The sequence below is a fragment of the Choristoneura fumiferana genome, chromosome 20 (genome assembly GCF_025370935.1).
Source record: "Choristoneura fumiferana chromosome 20, NRCan_CFum_1, whole genome shotgun sequence".
Classification (NCBI taxonomy): domain Eukaryota; kingdom Metazoa; phylum Arthropoda; class Insecta; order Lepidoptera; family Tortricidae; genus Choristoneura; species Choristoneura fumiferana.
This window is the reverse complement of record NC_133491.1, coordinates 11251754-11272490: the sequence shown is the minus strand read 5'-3', so window position 1 is coordinate 11272490 and position 20737 is coordinate 11251754. Positions and strand designations below refer to the sequence as shown.

The following is a 20737-nucleotide window of genomic DNA, read 5'->3' as shown; positions in this document are numbered from 1 at the left end:
GTACTGGCTGCCAGTTTCACGCTGGCTTGTTATTGTCCTCTAATAAACAGTTTTGAAAAAAAAATAAAATAATGCATTAAATAATTTTAAGTGAAATAAGTGAATTTAAATGATGAAAGTCCAAGACACAAGACACAGGAACAAGGACTTCTAAAATAAAGAATTGGCTTAAAGGTTTTGTTACCAAGCCAAGCAAGTTGTTTTGTAAGGTCACAGCTTATTAGAGTCACCCGGGACCCGACCAACACCGCCTCGACTTTCGGCGTCCACTCGTTGTCGACAGGTGGTCCACGGGTGGACGCCGCGTTGACAACGAGTGGACCTTGCGTGGTTCTCGAATTTCCTAGTAGTCACTATGGCGGCGAGCAGCGGGCTGTCACAGAGTGGTCCACTCGCCGTCCGCGCGTGGCAACCTCGCGAGTGAGGCGATCCGGTGACGCTACGGAGTTGATGTAGTAAGCGCATACTCATACTTAAATCCATATGAATAATACTAACCGCTTGAGGCAAGGCGGCGCTGGTCGGGTGCCGAGTGGCTGTAATGAGCTGTGACCTTTAATCTCCAAAAACAAAAACAGTTTTGAAACAAGCCAGCGTTGGCAGGCGGCATTGGCGGGGATAGAGCACCGGCCTATTTTTCAGCCAGGTATCTCTTGGCCTCATCTAAAGAACACAGGCCAATCTAGCGCTGGCTTGCCTGGGCACTGACGTTACTGGTTTCGTGTTGTCGTATTCAAGTGTTCTCTCGGAAAATCTCGCCAGCGCGATTCAGAATGCACAACTTTTAGTACAGTGACATCTATCGGCATAATAAATCAACATAGAAATATCTTACAGCTACACTGACCGTATTGATGGCTACAATAGTCCTTACCAGTAAAGCACAGTGAAAGCATAGCGTGGGCGGCGGAACATCATACCGCTTTACACGACTACTTAGCAACGGTGGTATCTTCTAATAGAGCTGGCCGACTCGGAGATGTAGACTGTACATCCTGGATCTGTATTAGGTACCTATATAAGTCCTGTTGTATCGGTGAAAGGGAAACTGGTTGACATATTTAAGGTCTCCACTATAGAATATATAATTAAATACTAATTACTAAGTAAGCCGTGGTAGCCTAGTGCCTTGAACTGTGGCCTCTCAAGCAGAGTGGAGGGGCGTGGGTTTGAGCCTCAGCAGGAATCTCTCGTTTTGCGGATTTTACATTTCAAGCAATTTTTCAATTTTGCTCAAGATCGAGCCAAATGGAAAACTCTTCTACGAGCCCTATGTCCATAGTGAGAGATATCAGGATCACATCATCATCATCATCACATTCGAAATTTACCATGAGATTTAGAGTGAAGGAAAACATCGCGAGGAAACCTGCATATACCAGCGAATAGATTCAATGGTGTGTGAGAAGTTTCCAATCCACACTGGCCTCGTGTGAGAACTACGGCCCAAGCCCCCTCATTCTGAGAGGAGGCCTGTGCTCTACAGTGGGACTATAGAGCATAAGTCGGATATAGAACATCACAATCGCTCAACTAGTTACTTTTGCTGCTGACTGTACTATTTCAAAGAAATTTATACAAATAATTTACTAAAATATAAATATTTATTACAAACTGCAAGGTACAAAAAGGTAAAATAAAAACGAAACTATTTCAAATAGTAGCGATATACCTTAGCTTTAGACACCAATACCTAATTAAACATTATAATTAATAAAAACTGAATCAGTTTTCTTACAAGTACTTAAGTAGTCTTAATAATTTATTGAGCAGTTTACTTTTTAATGTTTGTACAAAAAATAATTAGTTAAATTCTCAAATTAATCAAACAAGTCTTTATGCTGTCGCAATTTTCTGAGTCGTGTTTATCTTATAATCGCATGTTAAACTTCTGTTAACTTATCATTCATTTGTTTTTATCTGTCACTCTGATATTTGCCAATACTATAAGAATTAAACTTTTTTTTTTCAGATCAGAATTTTAACTCTTTATACACATTTCTCAATAATCCATAACGTTTTACAGACACACCCAAAAGAAATTCATCAAAGTCAAAATATTATTCTTACTAATCCAAGAACATTAATTCGATATTATGTAGACATTCTGTTCTTTGCCTACTCTTTACTTTAATTGAAACACTATTGAATGTCATTGGTATTTTTTTTTCTGTCAATGTACTCCTTCCAAGAAACGTTTAACCCCATTATAACTTGAAGAGTATTTTTGTAACACCCCTGTAAAGGCAGACTAAAGTGAAAAATGCACTCAGCGGCACAAAAAGTTTGGCCCACTCTACATACAAATATTACCTTACTGCTACATTTGAGGGCCAGATTTTTTAGCCGCTCACAATCAGTTTCTTTTCCTTCGCTTTTTTGGGGCTAGTCTTTTGCATAATACTTACAATTTAATTTACAGTTGGGTGAATACCAAACAGCTGGACACCTTAACGCAGGTATTTTTTTTCCATCGTGTCACGAAAATTAATCATACATTTGTATTGGATTCACAAGGGAAAAAAATAGTAATTTGAATTACTTACCTGCGTTAAGACATTTCTTTCGACTCATTCATGTAAGTAGTGCTTAATGGACAAGTAGACGAAAAAAGGGCTAAAATTACGACAGCATCGGCAATATCACCCTTCTCACTCCTTCTCAAAGAACTCCTCAGTCACGTCGATGTGCGAGATCTGCTGGTAAGTGTACGCGCTGAAGAACCGCTGCGTCACATTCATGGCGTAGTCGATAGCATACTCCAGGATGGGGGCGCCGAACTCCTGGGCCACCAGCTGGGAGTTCTGGTTCAGGACTGCCAGGATGTTCGCGCCTGGAACGTGAGATTACGTTGAGGGTTGAAAAAAAGAGTTTATTTTTAAAATAGAAAAATCAGGGTTTTTATTACAAGCTTATATTTAGCTTGCCCTGTTTGTTGATTTATTTGGGCCAAATCTTGGAAGCTTTTGATCCATTTCCTGTGGTCGGATTGACTTAAAATTTGGCATACTTATGTAAATCTGGTGATTATACAATAATCTGGTAGTGACATCCTGCTAATATGGCCAGGATGGTCTCCGCAGGACGGAAATCCTCAACGGTTAATAGCATCGACTTGAAATTTGGCACGGAAATGTAGTTTAGAGAGTTTAGATGACAATGAAAGTACAGTTAACATTAAGTACAGTCAGTAAAAAGCTCGTATTAAAAATGATTTGTTTAACAAAAACCTATTTTTATTTACGTTTTGTGAACAATAAACTAGTTTTTCTTGTAGGTAGGCAACAGTTTTATTTAGGTAGAATTGATGTATTTATTATGGTTGTACACTTACTGATTTCAGGACTGCCCCTGAAGAGGTTGGTGAGATTCAGCTTGAGGTCGGTGCCGTAATCAGCTTTGTACTTGTACGAGTTGATCTTGTAGTGACCCTCGCCTTTCTCGTTCAACACCACCTTCTCCAAGACCTCAAGGCGGATGCGCTGGTTCCCTGGAAGACACTTTTAGTTAACAATCTATCTCAACTCCAGCATATACTCATCCCATTACGCACGGACCTCATCTCAGAATGGGCTTGGGTTGTACTTCTCATTCGGATACTGAGTGTTTTCGGAACTTCACACATATTATTCAACTGCATCACAAGTGAATCTAGGTTTCCTAACAATATTTTCCTTTACTAAAAAGTTGTCAGATTACAAGGTTATACAGTAACAAGGTAAACTTTTTTTTTCTCTTAGATATAACTACATTTTCTTACTAAGGCTTTGTGTGTTTGTTTGCTTGTTTGTTTATTTGTTGAAGTACCTTGGAGATGTCTAGTCTTAGGTCAATGTAAACTACATCTACAATCAGCAGAGGTGTAAAAAGCCTTTAAAAAGACTGGATGCAAAGCGTGAACAAGGTACAGTTAAGTATCTTGTTCACGCTTTGCATCCAGTCTTTTGTTTGTCTTTTTGTTAGTTAACAGCAAGATCCATTAGAACTATGAGGACGATACTTTGACCTGTGGTCCGTGTTTTTTCCCCCAAAATTGATTACATTAGCTACATTAGAACATAGTTACGAGATCAAAGCTCTTTTTCAGCGCAGTTCTAGACCTTGATCAGGTAGAGCGAGATTGTCTATAGACATCGTTTCCGCGCCTCTGAAAAAGCGCCATTAAAATTTGATTTTGCACTGGAAACTGGAAACGCCCCTTGTCACGTGGTGCCCAGAGCGACAACTCTTTTTGCTCTACCTCAGGGCCGGTGCTGCTCTTTCAGTTATGTTGCAGAAGCAATCACCCGCCGTAGAAGAAATAGCATGGATGACATCATCATCATCATCACCATCATCAAAAGCTACTTGTCGACAAACCAAGAAAATGAACTAAAACAATTACTTTGCTCACCCATGACCTTGTGATAGCTACGTTTATGCAAGAAATCTATGTTCAAGAGTCTAACATCTGGTAGCATGGTGAACGGTTGTGTTGTTTTGAAGATGAGCTCTGGTTTAGTGTAGGTGGTGGTGGTGATGTCTGGGTTTGTGAGTCAGTGTGGAGTTGGAGGAACTGTGAGAACACACGTATCTTGCACAAACGTAGCTATTATGCTCGCGGGGGAGCAAAGTAATTGTTTCAGTACATGATCGCCGCAAAGTAACGGTGATTTTATAAATTATATAAAACCAAGAAAAGTATGATGATAGTAATCTTACAGATCTTAATTTTGGCGTCTCCGTCGGTATCCAAGTTGAACAAGAGGATGCGGCCCTGGATGCTGTAGTGGCCCTTGATGGTGAAATTGCAGCGGATGTCGAAGATAAACTTGCGCGTCTCGCGGCGGGACCTGGAAACGATCGGAAAAATATGGACAATGCGACTTTTTTTCTGAACAATATTTCCGGACCGCAGACTCTAGCAAATTCAGCCACTAAATTTAAAAGAGACTTTTTCAATTGGCTGGTCAGTGTGAAGCTACCTTAAAGTTAAGATTTCTTAAGGACTCGTCAAACCTGACCTGGTTTACAGGGTTGGTAATACAACATTACATTTTAGTAAACCTCTTTAGAATTTAGTCTTTCTGAATACAATGTATGCCCGAAATGGGTAGCTGATACTTTGCACCACAATGTCCACATACGTGTGTATGTTTATATTTTTATTTCTTACTATTAAGTAAGAAACAACAAGATGATCCATGACCACAACACTACTCCTTCAGGAGTGTACGGCTAATAAGCAGAAGAAGAATGATACTGTAGGTGTCCATTTGATGTGCTAATCACTTAATATCAGGTACCTAAACTGAAGATATGTCTGCGTGTTGGTCGGCTTTCATAAAAAAAACCATGTTTTGTAACATCTTTGTAAATAATATGTTCGTAAGTTAGTTTTGTTCGTCAGTGTATAGTTGACCAAAACGTTGGTTTACCACCCTAAGGTTCAATGTCATTTGTAGCGCTTGAAACGTCAAAGAATATTTTTCACTCACAATTCTATATGACAATCAGCCTTGTTGATTTATGTCTGAAGTAGGAACTGTCATTAAAACTGGTAAAGCACTTTCTTGGTCGACCATACCTGAAGGGTCCACGGAAAGAACATGTCATCTTTTTTAAAAATTGAGATTTTAATCTCAAAATGTAGAGCTCACAAAGTACTATAACTTACCACTGAATTAAATAATCTGAAAACAATAAAATCTATTTTTTCATCTAAATAAATGGTAACCATAGTAATTGTTCGTGATGACTAACTTTCAAACCGAGTTGCTTAGGTGGCTAGACACGTTCTTTCCGTGGACCCTTCACCTACTTGCACACGAAATAGGTACATACATATAGGTATAAAAATTTGTTGCCGTTACACGCCGCGACTTAGGTCATACTAAATGAGTCGTTAAAAAAAAACTAAGATTATGCACTGTTTAGTCGATTCGATTTCACGCAGGTTCCGTTTAAAATCAAACACACGTAACAAAGTTACTGACACGTAATAATTTGTTCGGGTAGGTAATAATAAATGCCTTCCCAACAATCCATTGATTAACTTTTCCTACAGCAACGCATAATGCAGCGGTTTTCCAAGGCCTGCCCAATTACGACCGATTTCATACGTGTATGACCAAAGTAGCAATACATTGCGAGGTTTTAATGATATATTACATCATTCGTAATGCAGTAGCCCGCAATGTACAGTTACTAGGAGGTTTTACTCGTACTTTAAACGGTCTTTGGCTGCATATGAATACAACGGCATGTTATTAAGTACAAAATAGTGGGAAATCCGATGCTGGAAATGATGTCACAGTTTTATTGTACGGACGCATTGAGTTTTCTAGAAGATTTAATGAAAAACTAAGCATTAACATAGAATTACTTCATCGGACTGGAAGGTTAGTAAGTGAAAATATGTTTGTAATATCGTTGGCATTTCATCCTAACCATAACTATTATAGGTAATAATATTTAAATGCGAAGATGTGGTAAATGTATGTTCCCAAGGTGACGTATCAACGGTAAACCTATTTTGATTTTTTTTTATGTAATAGCAGACAAACAAGCAGACGGTTCATCTGATGCTAAGTGATTAACCGTCGCCCATAGACTTTCGCAGCACCATCAAAACTGCAGATGCGTTGCCGGCCTTGAAATGGTACACTATTAAATGTTATGTATGATGATAACGATGACGTTATTGTAGAGTGTAGAGCAACACATGCTATGCTCCAGAGTAAGAATAACAACACACGTGTGTAAGAGCCGCTAATCGTGAGTGGAATGGCGGCAAAATAAAAAAAAAAAGGAAGGCTAATGCATTTTTATCAGGTGAAAAAAAAACGGTCAGAAATACGTAACTGATGACAATATTCACACAGCAAATGAAACGAAAATTAATAAAATAAATAAATACTATTACTATTCCATTCTAAATAAAAATGAACACGTCAAAATTTTACTCAAATAACACAAAGCTGGCAAATAATTTAAGAATAAGAATAAGAATGGTTTATGGGCTGATAAAATAGATACACATACAGAAACAAAATGGCCGCCACTCACTCAGCTATGTGTCGCGAAAAGATCTCGTCATCGGTCTCGTCAAAATTTCGTCATTATCACTTTTATCATTACGGAGATTGACGAAATGGTGCAAGTTTCCCTTTTGTTATCTTGAACTTTTCTTTGCATAAGATATGACTGACCTAGCTTTGCATTTCACCCTATTCAATTTTGATTTACATTGTTGCTTGCCGCCCTTGTAAGACTGATTTTCAGGGTTGCCAGGACAAGGTTTGCCTTACATTATTGCTTGGTCAGAATCTAGGTTAGAATTTTATTGAAGTGACAGGTATTAGCTACGACAGTAGTTTTCTCGGCCGCTCAAAGAACATTCAGAAACGATACCAAACACAGCAGCACTACTAAGGTATTAGTTTTTAACTCACTTAAAAAAGATGAGGTTTGATAACCTGGTTTGATTGATATTCGGGTTTTTTTTCTACACGCGTGTCGAACTTGCAAACGTTTTTTATTGCACCTTTTTCGGCCGGCTCGATACAATCGTGCAACTATCCTGAGCACGCGTGAATCATCTTTTCATGAACCACAATTAATTGACATTATAGAAAAAAAAAACGGAAAAACAGTGTCTCGGCCGGAAAGGGTTATAAGTAGTTGTCTTAGTTCATCAGCTTTATGTTGAACAACATAAAAAACTGTTTGATCTTTTTACGAGCAATCTACCGAGGAAATATTGACTTCAAGTAAATATAGCATGGTCAATGTCACCAGGTTTTAAAGGCTGTGTGCTATTAGGTATAATTATGATTAACTGTTGTCCTTAAGATACACTTAATTGGCATCTATTTTCTGAGACTAAGTCCAACATAATCGTTTAAGATTTTGCTATGTCATAAAGATAATAGGCACTTTTGCGCCTGAGATGGGCGGGGCGAGTTATTTCACTTAACGGTTATTTTTGTGACAATAATTTTTACTTTTATTTATTTTTCACTTGTAAAATCCATACTAATTTTTGCTGTCATTAAAAATGTTCTATGTTATTAAAATGCAAAAGTGTGTATGTTTGTATGTTTGTCCGTCTTTTAAGTCGAAAGGGAGTGACGGATCTACGTGATTTTTGGCATAAGTAGAGATAGATTATGGGCCAGAGAGGACATAGGCTACTTTTTATCCCGGAAAATGCACAGTTCCTGAGGGAATAGCGGCGATAACCGAATACCACACGGGCGAAGCTGCGGGCGTAAGCTAGTGACTAATAAATAATTTTACGGTTGCACACAAACATTTGAATTTATTATTAATTCATTATTATTTTAGCGACGTTATAGTATAACGGAGCCAGTTTGTGTTCTGCTGTTGATAAAATCGCACTGTAAATGTACACACTTGACTTATTGACTTTAAGGACGAATTTCTACGCTTTTAGGCTACGAACAAATAATAAGTCTATTTATTCGTAGCTTTTAGTAGTTAATTCCAAAAAAAGGTTAATGACTGTGACGGTTAAACAGCCGTAATGCTTGGTATAGTTTACTGTTTAGATGTACTCGTTAGTTCTGGATTGTTCTTGAAAGTTTTGTATTTGCTAAAAAAAATAATTCAATCGATTTAACTTTGGTGATAAACTGTAGTGTAAATGATACGTAGGTCAATGCCCTTGACCTGATCGTGTTGAGAAAAAATTTGTTCACAAAGGGTGCTAATCTGTACGTTGCAGTTCAAGTACAATCCGATTAGCGATGCGCTCTTTCAAAAGTTTTGTTGTTTGAATTGCTTTTTACAAGACATTTTTAAATATTAAGCACTTATTTTTCATCATCATCATCATCACCATATCAGCTTTAGGACGTCCACTGTCGGACATAGACCTCCCCATAGACCTCTAGTTACTTCTGTTGGAAGTGGCTTGCATCCACCCTGAACCCGCGGCAATAATCAAGTCACCCGTCCACTCGTTGATGGATATCTCATGCTGCGCTTGCCGATTCACGGTTTTCATTCGAAAACCTTCCAGCCCAACGACCACTCATTTTTGTTGTAAAATAATTCAGGAAATTCAGGTTAGTTTGACCGAAAACCTCTACAAGGTTTTTCGCCGGAGTTTTTGAAGTAAGAACTTAAACAGGTAACTTAACGTAACATATTTTTATGCATCAGCTATCATCATCTCAGCTGTAGGACGTCCACTATTGGACATAGGCCTCCCCCATAGACCTCCAGTTGCTTCGGTTGGCAGCGGCCTGCATCCACCGTGAACCCGTGGCTTGGCGTGGCGTGGCGTGTCCATCTTGTTGGTGGACGTCCTACGCTGCGCTTGCTCGTTGAGTTTCTTGCCGGATTCTTCTCAACAGAGGTTTTCCGAACCGGTGGTAGATTTTTTTTTGACATTCATAAGTGCTTGTTATAGCCTAAATTGAATAAAGATATTTATTTATTATTTATTTATTTATAATTTCACAAAGCTTAAATCTATATTTTGACTTTGACTTTGAAAAAAGGAAAGCACCACGTCTCGGATCCATATGTCATCACTGACAACACACATCAGTCACATGAGTTATAGTACTTACGATACTTTGAGCGGCACACAAGTACCAAGCCCGATTAACTTTCCATTATGGAAGGTCATTTTGACATTCCCGGGCAGCTTCATGCTGATATTCTTGTCCAGGTACAAAGGGTCCAGGGTCGGAACGTTGGCTTCCGGGATACCCTTCACGATCCCAGGGAGCGCATCCAGGGTTGCTTGTGTGAAGCATTCGTCGGAGAGTTCGGAGCATGGGTGGATGAAGTCCGCTGTAAATGAAGGGTGACGATGAAAATACATACATAGAATCATTATTAACACAACGTCCTCTACCCTCTAAACATAGATGAATAGAACGTGTTGATTAGGGTATTTCTAATCTTACAGAAGCATATGACAAGTTTAATTGATTCTCAAAAACATCTGTGGAAAATCCGTTACGTTCACAGATCGAATAATCAGTGAAATAGAAATAGAAATGTAACACAAAAAGCCATGTATTTATTTTCCCAGCTAAACCTGCAATGAAGCTATAATTGTTCCAAAAATGTGTTATTGCATAGAGAATGTGCTTCAAAAGGATCAAATTACGCCTGTGAGGACTGTTATTTATAACAATTATGTTAAACACTACGAAAAAAGAATTATTATTCGTAGGTTAAACACAAAAAAAATACGTGCATTTCGAGCGAAACAGTGACATCGACTTGGAAGAAAATACACATGTAGGTAGGTGACATTTATATTCCTCCTGTTATTAGCTGTGGTCGATTTTTTTTTAATCCAGCATATTTTTTTAGAAGCCGTGGTGGCCTAGTGGTTTGACCTAACGCCTCTCAAGCAGAGGGTCGTGGGTTCAAGCCCCGGCTCACACCTCTGAGTTTTTCGAAATTCATGTGCGGAATTACATTTGATATTTACTACGAGCTTTGCGGTGAAGGAAAACATCGTGAGGAAACCTGCACAAACCTGCGAAGCAATTCAATGGTGCGTGTGAAGTTCCCAATCCGTACTGGGCCCGCGTGGGAACTATGGCCCAAGCCCTCTTGCTCTGAGAGGAGGCCTGTGCCCAGCAGTGGGACGTTTATAGGCTGGGATGGAATTAAGTATGTACAAGTTCATTAAGCATTTGGTAGGCGCGGGTGCAGCGTACGGTGTGCGCTTTATTCACTGCGCATGCGCAGCGGAGCGAAAGTGAACGGCTTGCGATATGCACTTGATGTTTATTAAACAAATCGACAAACGAGTACATTTCAGGTTCTGCTTACCATATACTATTTAGGTTAAGGACAAAACACAATGACATCTCTTTGAGAGGTGCTACCTTGATTTAGCTACATATTTGCGCCTTTTTGATGAAAATACGAATTTAGGTAAATAAATAAATATCATGGGACACCTGACACCAATTATTGACCTAGGCCCAAACTAAGCAAAGCTTGTACTATGGATACTAGGCAACGGAACAACATACATATATAGATAAATACATACTTAAATACATATGATTATTAAACATCCAAGACCGGAGACCAAATATTCGCATTATTCATACAAATATCTGCCCCGGCCGGGAATCGAACCCGGGACCGCAAGCTTCGTAGTCAGGTTCTCTAACCACTTGGCCATCCGGTCGTAAAATGTCGTCTTGGTCCGGTATTTGTTTTTTCCTGGCAACACTCGTTCCCAATGCTAATGTCACTGGTCTATTGCATTAAAACTCCACTAACTTTTTAGTGCTATCCTCTTTAAACCATATTACGACTGTAACTTTTTTTTAAGGACTTTAGTAAATTATAATATTTCCAAATATATTTCAATTTTAAATCTGACGAGAGTCCTCAAGCATTCGTTTCCAACTATTAATTTCCGTGTATAAAAAAATGCATTTGTGGTCGTACATCATGCTGCTTTATTAAATTTGTTGCTAATAAATTCATAGGCATAAGGATATTTCATAATGCAAATATAAAAATCTAACGAATTCATATAAAAAATATAATCTCTTACAACTCGGAAGTGAAACTGGCAGTCAATGTTTCACAGCAAACGCGTTTCCTGTTTAAAATTTAAAACTAAACGTTCTACTCACGCAACGGCAGCAACTGCAAACTGCATTGAAGACACACAAACAAGTACACAATCAACACTGGCCAGCTGTTCGTCATCTTGCCGCCTTATTATAACCAAAAAGTAAAAAGTAAATTTCGAATTAGCAAACGGTTTAAAAATAGAACTGTTTGTTTTTAAATTATGCTGCGTGTTTTTCTCGCCGCGAATGCCGACTCCTTTGAGAAACCGCAAGCAACTGGTGTTTCAAACTTTGGAGTCGTAATTAAATGCCTCAAGGACTTAGGGCTAGGTTTTCTTGCATGCGATTACTTTGGTATTAACGTGAGGCTGGCGAGCATGCCTTAGCACACTACCACCATTTAGCTTCAAATTGAAAAGAATTACTTGAATATAATCGTCAATTTCTGGAATATTATAAGACCCTTCAAAACAAACTTTAAAAAGTTATCAAAAATATTTGAGATCGGACTTTTTCCTACATATTTTAATTATTATGAAAAACTCAACACTAAATGAAGCACCCGCTTCACTATAGGTACAACCTTTTTTTTGTCTTTTGAAAGCACTCTTTATTTATACGGCCAGTAACACATTTTTCCTTGTCTACTGATCCTTCTAAATTAATTTCCTTTAATTTTCCACTTACGTCTAACAAATCGTCTTATCGGAAATCCAGTCTAAGGCTGTGGGAACACCAGTGCAAGCGTTTAGAGTACGGCTCTAATGTCGCAACCGCGGTGTCGCAAGCCAGACCAGAGACGAGTCCTAAAGCCAACCTAAGAGCCTAACTAGTACCCTGTATTAGTACTCATTTAAAATGAATACTTATAGTGCTACTGGCGCAAAGGTTAATGTCCTCTGTAGTTGAAATTGGCTATAGGGCTTTTTAGTGTGGGTTTATTGGTTAGAGTTCACATGTGTCAAGGTGGTTTGAAGTCTTTGGGTTTAGCTCTTGAATTTTAAAAGTATAGTTTTAATTTTGAATTAAAGAACTTAGTTTTAATTTTTTACTTTATCATCGTGGGAACTTGCGTACTTTATAAAGGACCAATTAACACTAAGTATAACGGCCGAACGTACTTCATAAAGTACAAATGGTTCATTGAAAAAAGAATCTTAAGAATTTTGAAATAATATCCAAAATAACAAAGCTCTGTTAAAAAAAAAATCTGTTAAAAAGGTCAGGTCCCAGGAGACTAGGTCACAAAGGCCTTATGATAGCAATAGGCAATAACGCGCGCGCTCCTCTGATTTGTGAAACGTTTAAATACACAAGGATGTGATGCGAGGAATTTGTTTTTCGTGAACCGATAGAAAAGGTTCATTTACCTTCCTCGGTCCGCTCACCTGTTACCACTAGAGCTGTGCTGTGCGAAGATAGGTAAACGAAAGGCTTCTATTGGTTCATGAACAACACATTCCTCTCAATAATATATCCTCGCATATCTTTGGTCGAAACCTAGCCTCAATAATACTATGCTAAATAGTACGAAAAAAAATCTTAAAAGCCATGGTAGCCTAGTGGACTTATTGCCTCTCAAGCAAGGAATCCGGCCTCGCATCTACTATCGTACCTAAAGTAGTAAGAAATGAATGTAAAAATGACATTAAGCCACTAAATAAATTCTGTAAGGTTATATGTAGATATCTATGATAAGTTTAAAATTGCAATACTTAGTGACGAAAGTCATAACATAGAATTTGTTAAAAAGCGAAGTAGACCCAAACACCTTCGTGACCTATCATACCTATCTAAGAATAGTGCCTTCATCTGCTAATGTATAAAAGGACCTGGGAGTTCTTGCTGCCCCAGATTCTAAAGGAGTTACCTGATACTACATACCATAGTGTTTGTAACAATACTCATAAGTGTAAAAAAATATTAAAAGCATTAAGATTCGAATTCCAAATTTTTTTTGTTACTTTTACGGTCATCCCGTCCTATCGGTCCTAGGTCCTAAGGTCCTAGGTTTAGGACCTGGGTTCGATTCCCAGCGCTGGTATTATTTTTCTGGTTTTTCTGTGCATCTATATTTCAGTTTGTATTTTCGATATTAAAAGCATTGATTTTACCGATGAACAACTAAAATCATGTTCAATAAATAACTACTTGTAAGGTGCCCATTATCTATCTAGAGGATAGCCTACCTCGGTTTCCATGCTATTAAGTTAGCATGAGATGCTGGTGGTCTTGTGCTTCTGTGAGGGGTGGATATGGGTACGAGAAATAATATTAAGCGACGTAGCGACAGATAAACCAGGTATGGTTTTTGTTCGCTTCTTTTGTCTATTTTCTTTGTAACACTTTATTATATAAAAAAAAACTCCGAATTTTTCGAAATGCATGTGAGAAAATCCATTTCAAATCTACCGCGAGCTTTACAGGGAAAGAAAACCTCGTGATAAACCTGCACAATCCTGCAAAGCAATTCAATTGTGTGTGTTAAATTCCCAATCAGCACTGGGCCCGCGTGGGAACTATGGTACAATAGGCGCGCATTGGGTCAATTCCAGGGTAATTCTGAGAGGAGGCCTATGCCCAGCAGTGGGACGTGTATAGGCTGGGATGATGATGATGATGAGTATAAAATAAAGCCGTAAACAGTCGAGAACATGTTCTTCTTGAACTATCACAAATTTATTCAACCTATTCAAATGACGAGTGCACGCCACCTTTGGCTTTGGCTGTCAAATAAAAAAGAGCAAACAAAGTTAAATACAAACAAGACTGAATAAACGTTAGGTAATGCCCGCCAACTTAACAGTACACTTGGAATGGAAATAAACTTGAGGACAGTGAAGAGTTTTGTCTCTTGTGAAACGGCACAATTAATATGGCGGTGGCAGATCCATGCCGTGGCTGTTAAAGAGAAGTGCGTCCCTTCCGAACCCAGCCGTTACGATCGTGCGGGTTAATTACATTTGAATTTTGAACTTGACATGGATTGTACATAAAGTCCACTGTCGTAACTCTTTTTAACCCCCGACACATAAGAGGTTTGTTATAAGTTTGACCGCTATGTGCGTGTGTGTGTCTGTCTGTCTGTGGCACTATAGCTCTTAAACGGGTGGACCGATTTGAATGCGGTTTTTTATTTGAAAGCAGATTTTCTGGCGATGGTTCTTAGACGAAGACGCGAGCATAAAGGCTAGTGAATAAATCCTAACCTTCGTGCCAATAGTTAATAAAATAAAAATGCCTTTATATGACCAAGCTACAATAAGCTATAATTTTCAATCTTAGATTCTAAATTAACTGCAAAGTTACTTACTTACTCGTACTAGTTGCTATGTATGCATACTTAAATTTCACTTGCTTTTAATACTATAATGACTTATTTCTAGTTATCTTATTAAAATGCATTAAGCTAGGTCCCCAGTTGGGTAAAGGCCTCCTCCAAAGATGCCCATTTCTCTCTGTCCTGCTCCATTTGCCACCAGTTAGAGCCAGCGACTTTTTTGATCTCATCGTCCCATCGAGTAGAGGGAGTTATAACTCGTTAATTCGTTATTAAGTTAAGGATTATAACGTAAATTAACAGCTCACAGGCATGTAATTAACGGATATCAGTAATGAGCGTCGTCTCCTTAACGAGGAGTCATTGGTTCTTGTAACCTTGACATGCGCCTGAGTGACGCGTTGTTATTACATTGCGACAGTGTATGACGACCATTTTTTCACCGAAAATGGGCAACCACTAAAATCATCACCTTTAGAGATAGAGAGTAAAATGGGCAACCACTTAAAAACATCACCTTAAAAGATAGAGAGTAAAATGGGTGAGCACTAAACATATCACCTTTAAAGATAGAGAGTAAAATGGGTAAGCACTTAAAAACATCACCTTAAAAGATAGAGTGTAAAATGGGTAAGCACTAAACATATCACCTTTAAAGATAGAGAGTAAAATCCCGAAATTTCAATTCAACTGCTGAATCGAATGGTTTTCGCGTGCAAAACCACGGGTAAACACTAGTCTTAACCCCTCGAATGCAAAATCTGTGCTTATTAAAATAGATAATGAGACTAGAATTCAGTATTTTTGTTACTTGCATACGAGGGGTTAATATATATAATTCTTCTAAGTCTCGTGTGTTTGTCACCTAACTCCTCCTAAATGGCTAGATTCAATAGTTTTTTTTATTCGTCTGGATGGCAAACGAGCAAGTGGGTCTCCTTATGGTAAGAGATCACCACCGCCCATACATTGTATTGGCGAGGCCTAAGATGGGATCCCTCACGTGCCAGTAATTTCACCGGCTGTCTTACTCTCCACGCCGAAACACAACAGTGCAAGAATCGTTTTAAAAGACAATCGGACCGGGTAGGTGGCTACTGTCGATAATGTTATCATATTATATTTAATGTAGCGCTACTTTTCCGGGCAGAACAACGTCTTCCGGGTCCGCTAGTATTCTTTATTTTTCGGCAGCATTTGGATTGGAAGTAGTCATGTGTTCCAAATTTTCACGATGGGAAATTATTCACCTACATTTGTACCATGACTTTGCATTTTCGGAAGCAGTACCTCACCCGCACCGTAAAGCTTGGGAACCTCTAACAAAACCAGCTTTATTTGACAGACCATCGAGCACCGACAAAGCACAAAGGCCGGTAATTCGCCGACAGTGCAGGCGCATCATTGTGCAGTTTTCGCGCTGTTGAGCGCCGTGCGAAAACGATTTTTCGTATTGTTGGACCGCTTTTATTGGTCATTCAGTTAACTTTGATACGGGTCGTTGGAGTCCAGAGTAGGTTTAACGGTGGTGTAAATTGTGTTATCGAGAACAAAATCTGAGGTGATGAGAGTGCCTTTATCATCGTATTATCCGTCTGTTGGACATAGGCCTCCCGCATAGAGTGCCTTGATTTGAGAGTGCCTGGTCACTGCATGGTTTTGTTTGTTATGTCTATCTTTCTATGTAAATCCATACTAATATTATAAATGCGAAAGTGTGTGTGTTTAAATGTTTGTGTGTGTTGTATATTAGTCCGTCTTCCGTCGCTCCGTTTCGACGTGATTTTGATTTTTGGCATAGAGATAGTTTATGGGCCAGAGAGTGACATAGGCTGTTTTTTAATCCGGAAAAGGCACAGTTCCGGAGGGAATAGCGCGCGACAACCGAATTCCACGCGGGCGAAGCCGCGGGCAAAAGCTAGTAAAAAATATTGTCGAATGTGTGTTCATGCGCTTAAGCCTTTTTGCGTAGGTCAATATACAAGGTGTAAATGCATTCTGCAATGCTCTCGAAATTTTGCACATGTCAAAAGCAAAACTGACAGGAAAACATATGTTTTTTTTGCAGACGATGTAGCGGGCAGCAGCCTGCTATAATAGGATCTCCCACATCAATAATATACTTCTAACCAGTCGGTCAAAAAAGCGGTGAAATTTAGTCCTCCCTTTCCTCATCTAGCCTCTTGAGGCCCACAAAATAAATATTTCGAAAAAGATTGTCAAAGCAATTTCAATCTAATTGTTTCGAGAATAAAGTTAAACTGACGCGATGTAAAACAATGTAGAAACAAAAGAATTTATACTTTTTTGGATTGTCATAGGTCCGTAATTCCCTTGAACTTATTGTGTGCATTCTATCGCTCATTTGGGCCCCAGGAGGCTAAGTCCGGTTACGGGCCGCACTAGACTGCGAGATCGCAGTTATAAAAAACCTACGGAAGTTCAACAGCAAAGAGTTTCCATAGTCACGTGCGTTCATATTTTTCTAGGCGTCAGATACTTTTAAATTACTTCTACGCTATACAATTTCAAATTTTTCTACTGCCCGCAACTCCGTCCGTGAAGGATTAATTTATTGCTTCCCGCAAAGACTATGCAATTTTCCGGGATATACTCTACGTGCTTCGTAGAGTCTCAAACTATATCCCAGTTCAGTGATTTAATCATGAAGGTAAATACATTTTATTCTATTTTACTTTCCACAATAACTAAATTTTCAGCACAAAAGTCAGTTACGTGGTCAGGTTCGGATTATCCCTGATTACTTTGTAGGTTGTAAAAAAAGCTACAAGGTAAGAAAAACTTGCTGTTTAATAACATAAATTGCATTCAATTGATAAAAGCATGCAAACATTAAAATTAGGACATTGGATTTTTTTTCTACATTTCCCGTTGTTCCAAAATACACCATCATTTTCGTGGTCAAACTTATTAAGTATATTTTAAACCGATAAAGCTCCTGTTTCCTGTGGTGCCTAAGCAACAAATAAGCAGCCCCAGCAGGTATAAATCTAGTCATCTTCCTTACTTACATACCATTTATATGGATGTCGGTGGCCGATCGTAAAATCCGCCAGGTCACGAAATTCCTAGGCATATCGTGAAATGGCGCAATTTTATGATGCTGTGCCACGTTGGCCAGGCATAATCACGATTTGCCAGAGAAACAATACGGCAGATTGATTAGAGCAATGCATTCGTCGATATTCTAGCTCTAACCGGGCACATCGTGATATGTCGAAAAAAAGAAAAATTTAGGCACGACGAGCGAAGCGAGGAGTGGTTAGTATGAATTATGACCACCAGAACCGACATGGTGGCGTTTCATGATATGCCTAGGAATTTCATGATCTGCCTAAACTGGCCAAATCATGAAATGGCGGCATTTCATGATATGACTAGGAATTTCATGATCTGCCTAAACGTTAGGCGAATCGTTAAACGGTGAGTTTTCAACGATATGGCGGATGTCCCTTAGCCAATTCATGAAATGGCGCCATTTCACGATATGCCTAGGAATTTCGTGATCTACCGGATTTAACGATCGGCCGCCGACATGGGCTTCTACACTATTTTCAAACAGACTTTTGCTGTTGTTTGGAGTCTGTTATTTTTTAAAATATATTTCTTGTAATGGGTATACATAAGATTTTCAACTGACAAATCCTGCGCTGTGGGTATGTAGGTAGCGTGTCCTTGTAACTATAATTCTAATAAATTGTTAAAATATAAATATGTTATTATGTGACAGATTTATTTCCCTGTAAATATCTATTAGTTGAACATAAAAGACGCCTTCGTCTGAATGTAAATTGCTAATGCCATGTAGTTAATAGTTTTATGTTCATAACGAAGGTTGTTGAGAAAATCCGGTTGATTGAAATGCGAAATAAATTAATCGGTTAAATGGAAGCGCTTGAGCAATGTATGTTTAACAATGCTACGATAGGAATTAAGTGTTCGAGAGTGGGAATAATTCATTAACGTATGGGAAATGATTTATTACAATATCTAGTTAGTCTTAGTACTGGATTCTGTAAATTTTGCAAGTAACAAAAGTCAAGAATAGCAATAATACGTTTGTATTACAAAATTAATAACTATATTATGTAAGTCGTTGAAAAATGTAAGCAACCTACGACTGTTTTACATAATGATCAATTTTGTACAAGTTAAATATATACACTGTTTTATCTCCAAACATATTAATATAGACTTTATCTTGGGCGCCGCAAATAAAGAGGTAGCAGGAAGATGTTTGCTGCTGTGGGGTCTCTGAGACGGCTTCGCAATTTTCTCCCATTCGCTACCAGGGTTGCGCTGGCAAATCTCTTCTTCTGCCCATTTTGGATTATGCTGATATTTCCTATCTTGATCTCACTGAGGAGCAACTGAATAAGCTTGAGCGCAATCCAAAATGTCTGTATTCGGTCATATTCATTAGCGAAATATGACCACGTCCTCCACTATCGCACGCATCTCAAGTGGCTCCCCATTCGTTTTCGCCGTGACTCTCATATTCTTTCTCTTTTATACAGCATACTTTTCAACCCACAACTCCAGAATATCTCCAACAACGTTTTAAGTTCCTGTCTTCCATTCGTGTCTTCCCAAAATTTACTTCTCACTGTTCCAATTTCTTCCTCTAGTTCTATCATAACTCCTTCACTTGCACTTTCAACCTTTTATGGAACTCTCTTCCCCTAGATGTGAGGAAAGCTAAATCTCTTCCTATTTTCAAAATCTCGTCAAGGCTCACTCTTGACACTGCCTTCTAGCTCTGTCCTCAGTCTTTCTGTGTTTATCTATTTTATTTCCTAATTTCTTTTCCTTTTTCTCCCATTGCGGCCTAATTGTTAATTTATATTGCTGTTTATGTTAGTGGTTTATGTATTGTATGGTATTGCATGTATGTATTTCATTTGTATTTATTTTAATGTTATTGATATTTTGTTTGTTTTTATTTTCTGTTTCTGTTTCCGCCACCTATTTTTGTAACATATATATAATTTCTTGTTCCCAAATGGTTGTCTGGAAGAGATCGCTTTAAGCGATAAGACCGCCTATTGTCTACCGTAAATCTAAGTGTTTATATTATAGTATTTTACTGCTTTATGCGTGTGCAATAAAGAATATTTGTATTGTATTGTATTGTATTGTATTTTAAAAGTTGCTGAACTGTGACGTTGTTCAGTTAGACGGGTACGATCAACGTTTTAATTATTTGCTCGTATTATAAGCCACACCCGGTATTTCAACAACTGGATCAAAAGAAATCGATAATAAGGTATTTAATGACCAACAGAATAAATGTACGAAAGCTGTTAAAAAGCCTAAGCTAGTTACAGCTCTGTTAGAAGGCGATTCACTCTTGCTCGGTCAAAAAGCATATTAAAAAGATGATAATGTTCATGGTATTTTTTTATATGCCTACTTTAGTGTTAACTTCCGTCGAGTTGTTTTATGCTGAATGTAGCGAAAATATTATTTTTGAAAATAGATACCAACCAGTAAAAGTTTCCTTTATCCACATTCATATGAAAATTTGCATTAATATAATGGAAATACATATAAAATAAAAAGGCCTTTTATTTTTTGTGAAACGAAAATTAACTTATTCCTACAAATTTGTGTGTTAAAACTTTAAAGAAACACGCAGAACGCAAACAAAATTGCGGCAAATGCTAGCTGTTAAAAAAAACTAAGATTTTTGTAATTTTAAATACCTACATAAAATAACCCTCGTTCGGGCAGTTGGGTAAAAAATATATTACCTACGTCGATTATGAACCAGCAAAGATCAAATGCTTTTAAAATAAAGTGGCTTACAGTTTCTAATAAAAACATTATTACTTCAGAAAAGTACTTAATTGTTTACATTTAAGTT

General features: G+C 38.2%; 1 protein-coding gene across 2 annotated transcripts in view; it reads right to left on the bottom strand.

Moving 5' to 3' along the window:
- Positions 1 to 1582: 1582 nt before the first annotated feature.
- LOC141439070 (circadian clock-controlled protein daywake-like) overlaps positions 1583 to 20737 on the bottom strand; it is a 24794-nt gene continuing 5639 nt past the window's right edge. Inside the window, exons 1-5 of one of the 2 annotated variants that reach the window (XM_074103196.1) lie at positions 11631 to 11860; positions 9582 to 9807; positions 4702 to 4832; positions 3335 to 3490; positions 1583 to 2833 (exon numbers count right to left, since the gene is read on the bottom strand). In XM_074103196.1, the coding sequence (XP_073959297.1) occupies positions 2652 to 2833; positions 3335 to 3490; positions 4702 to 4832; positions 9582 to 9807; positions 11631 to 11706 (771 nt within the window). In that variant the 5' untranslated portion in view covers positions 11707 to 11860 and the 3' untranslated portion in view covers positions 1583 to 2651. Of the gene's footprint in view, positions 2834 to 3334; positions 3491 to 4701; positions 4833 to 9581; positions 9808 to 11630; positions 11861 to 20737 lie in introns of those variants that run through there. The other variant, XM_074103197.1, reaches the window with a different exon arrangement.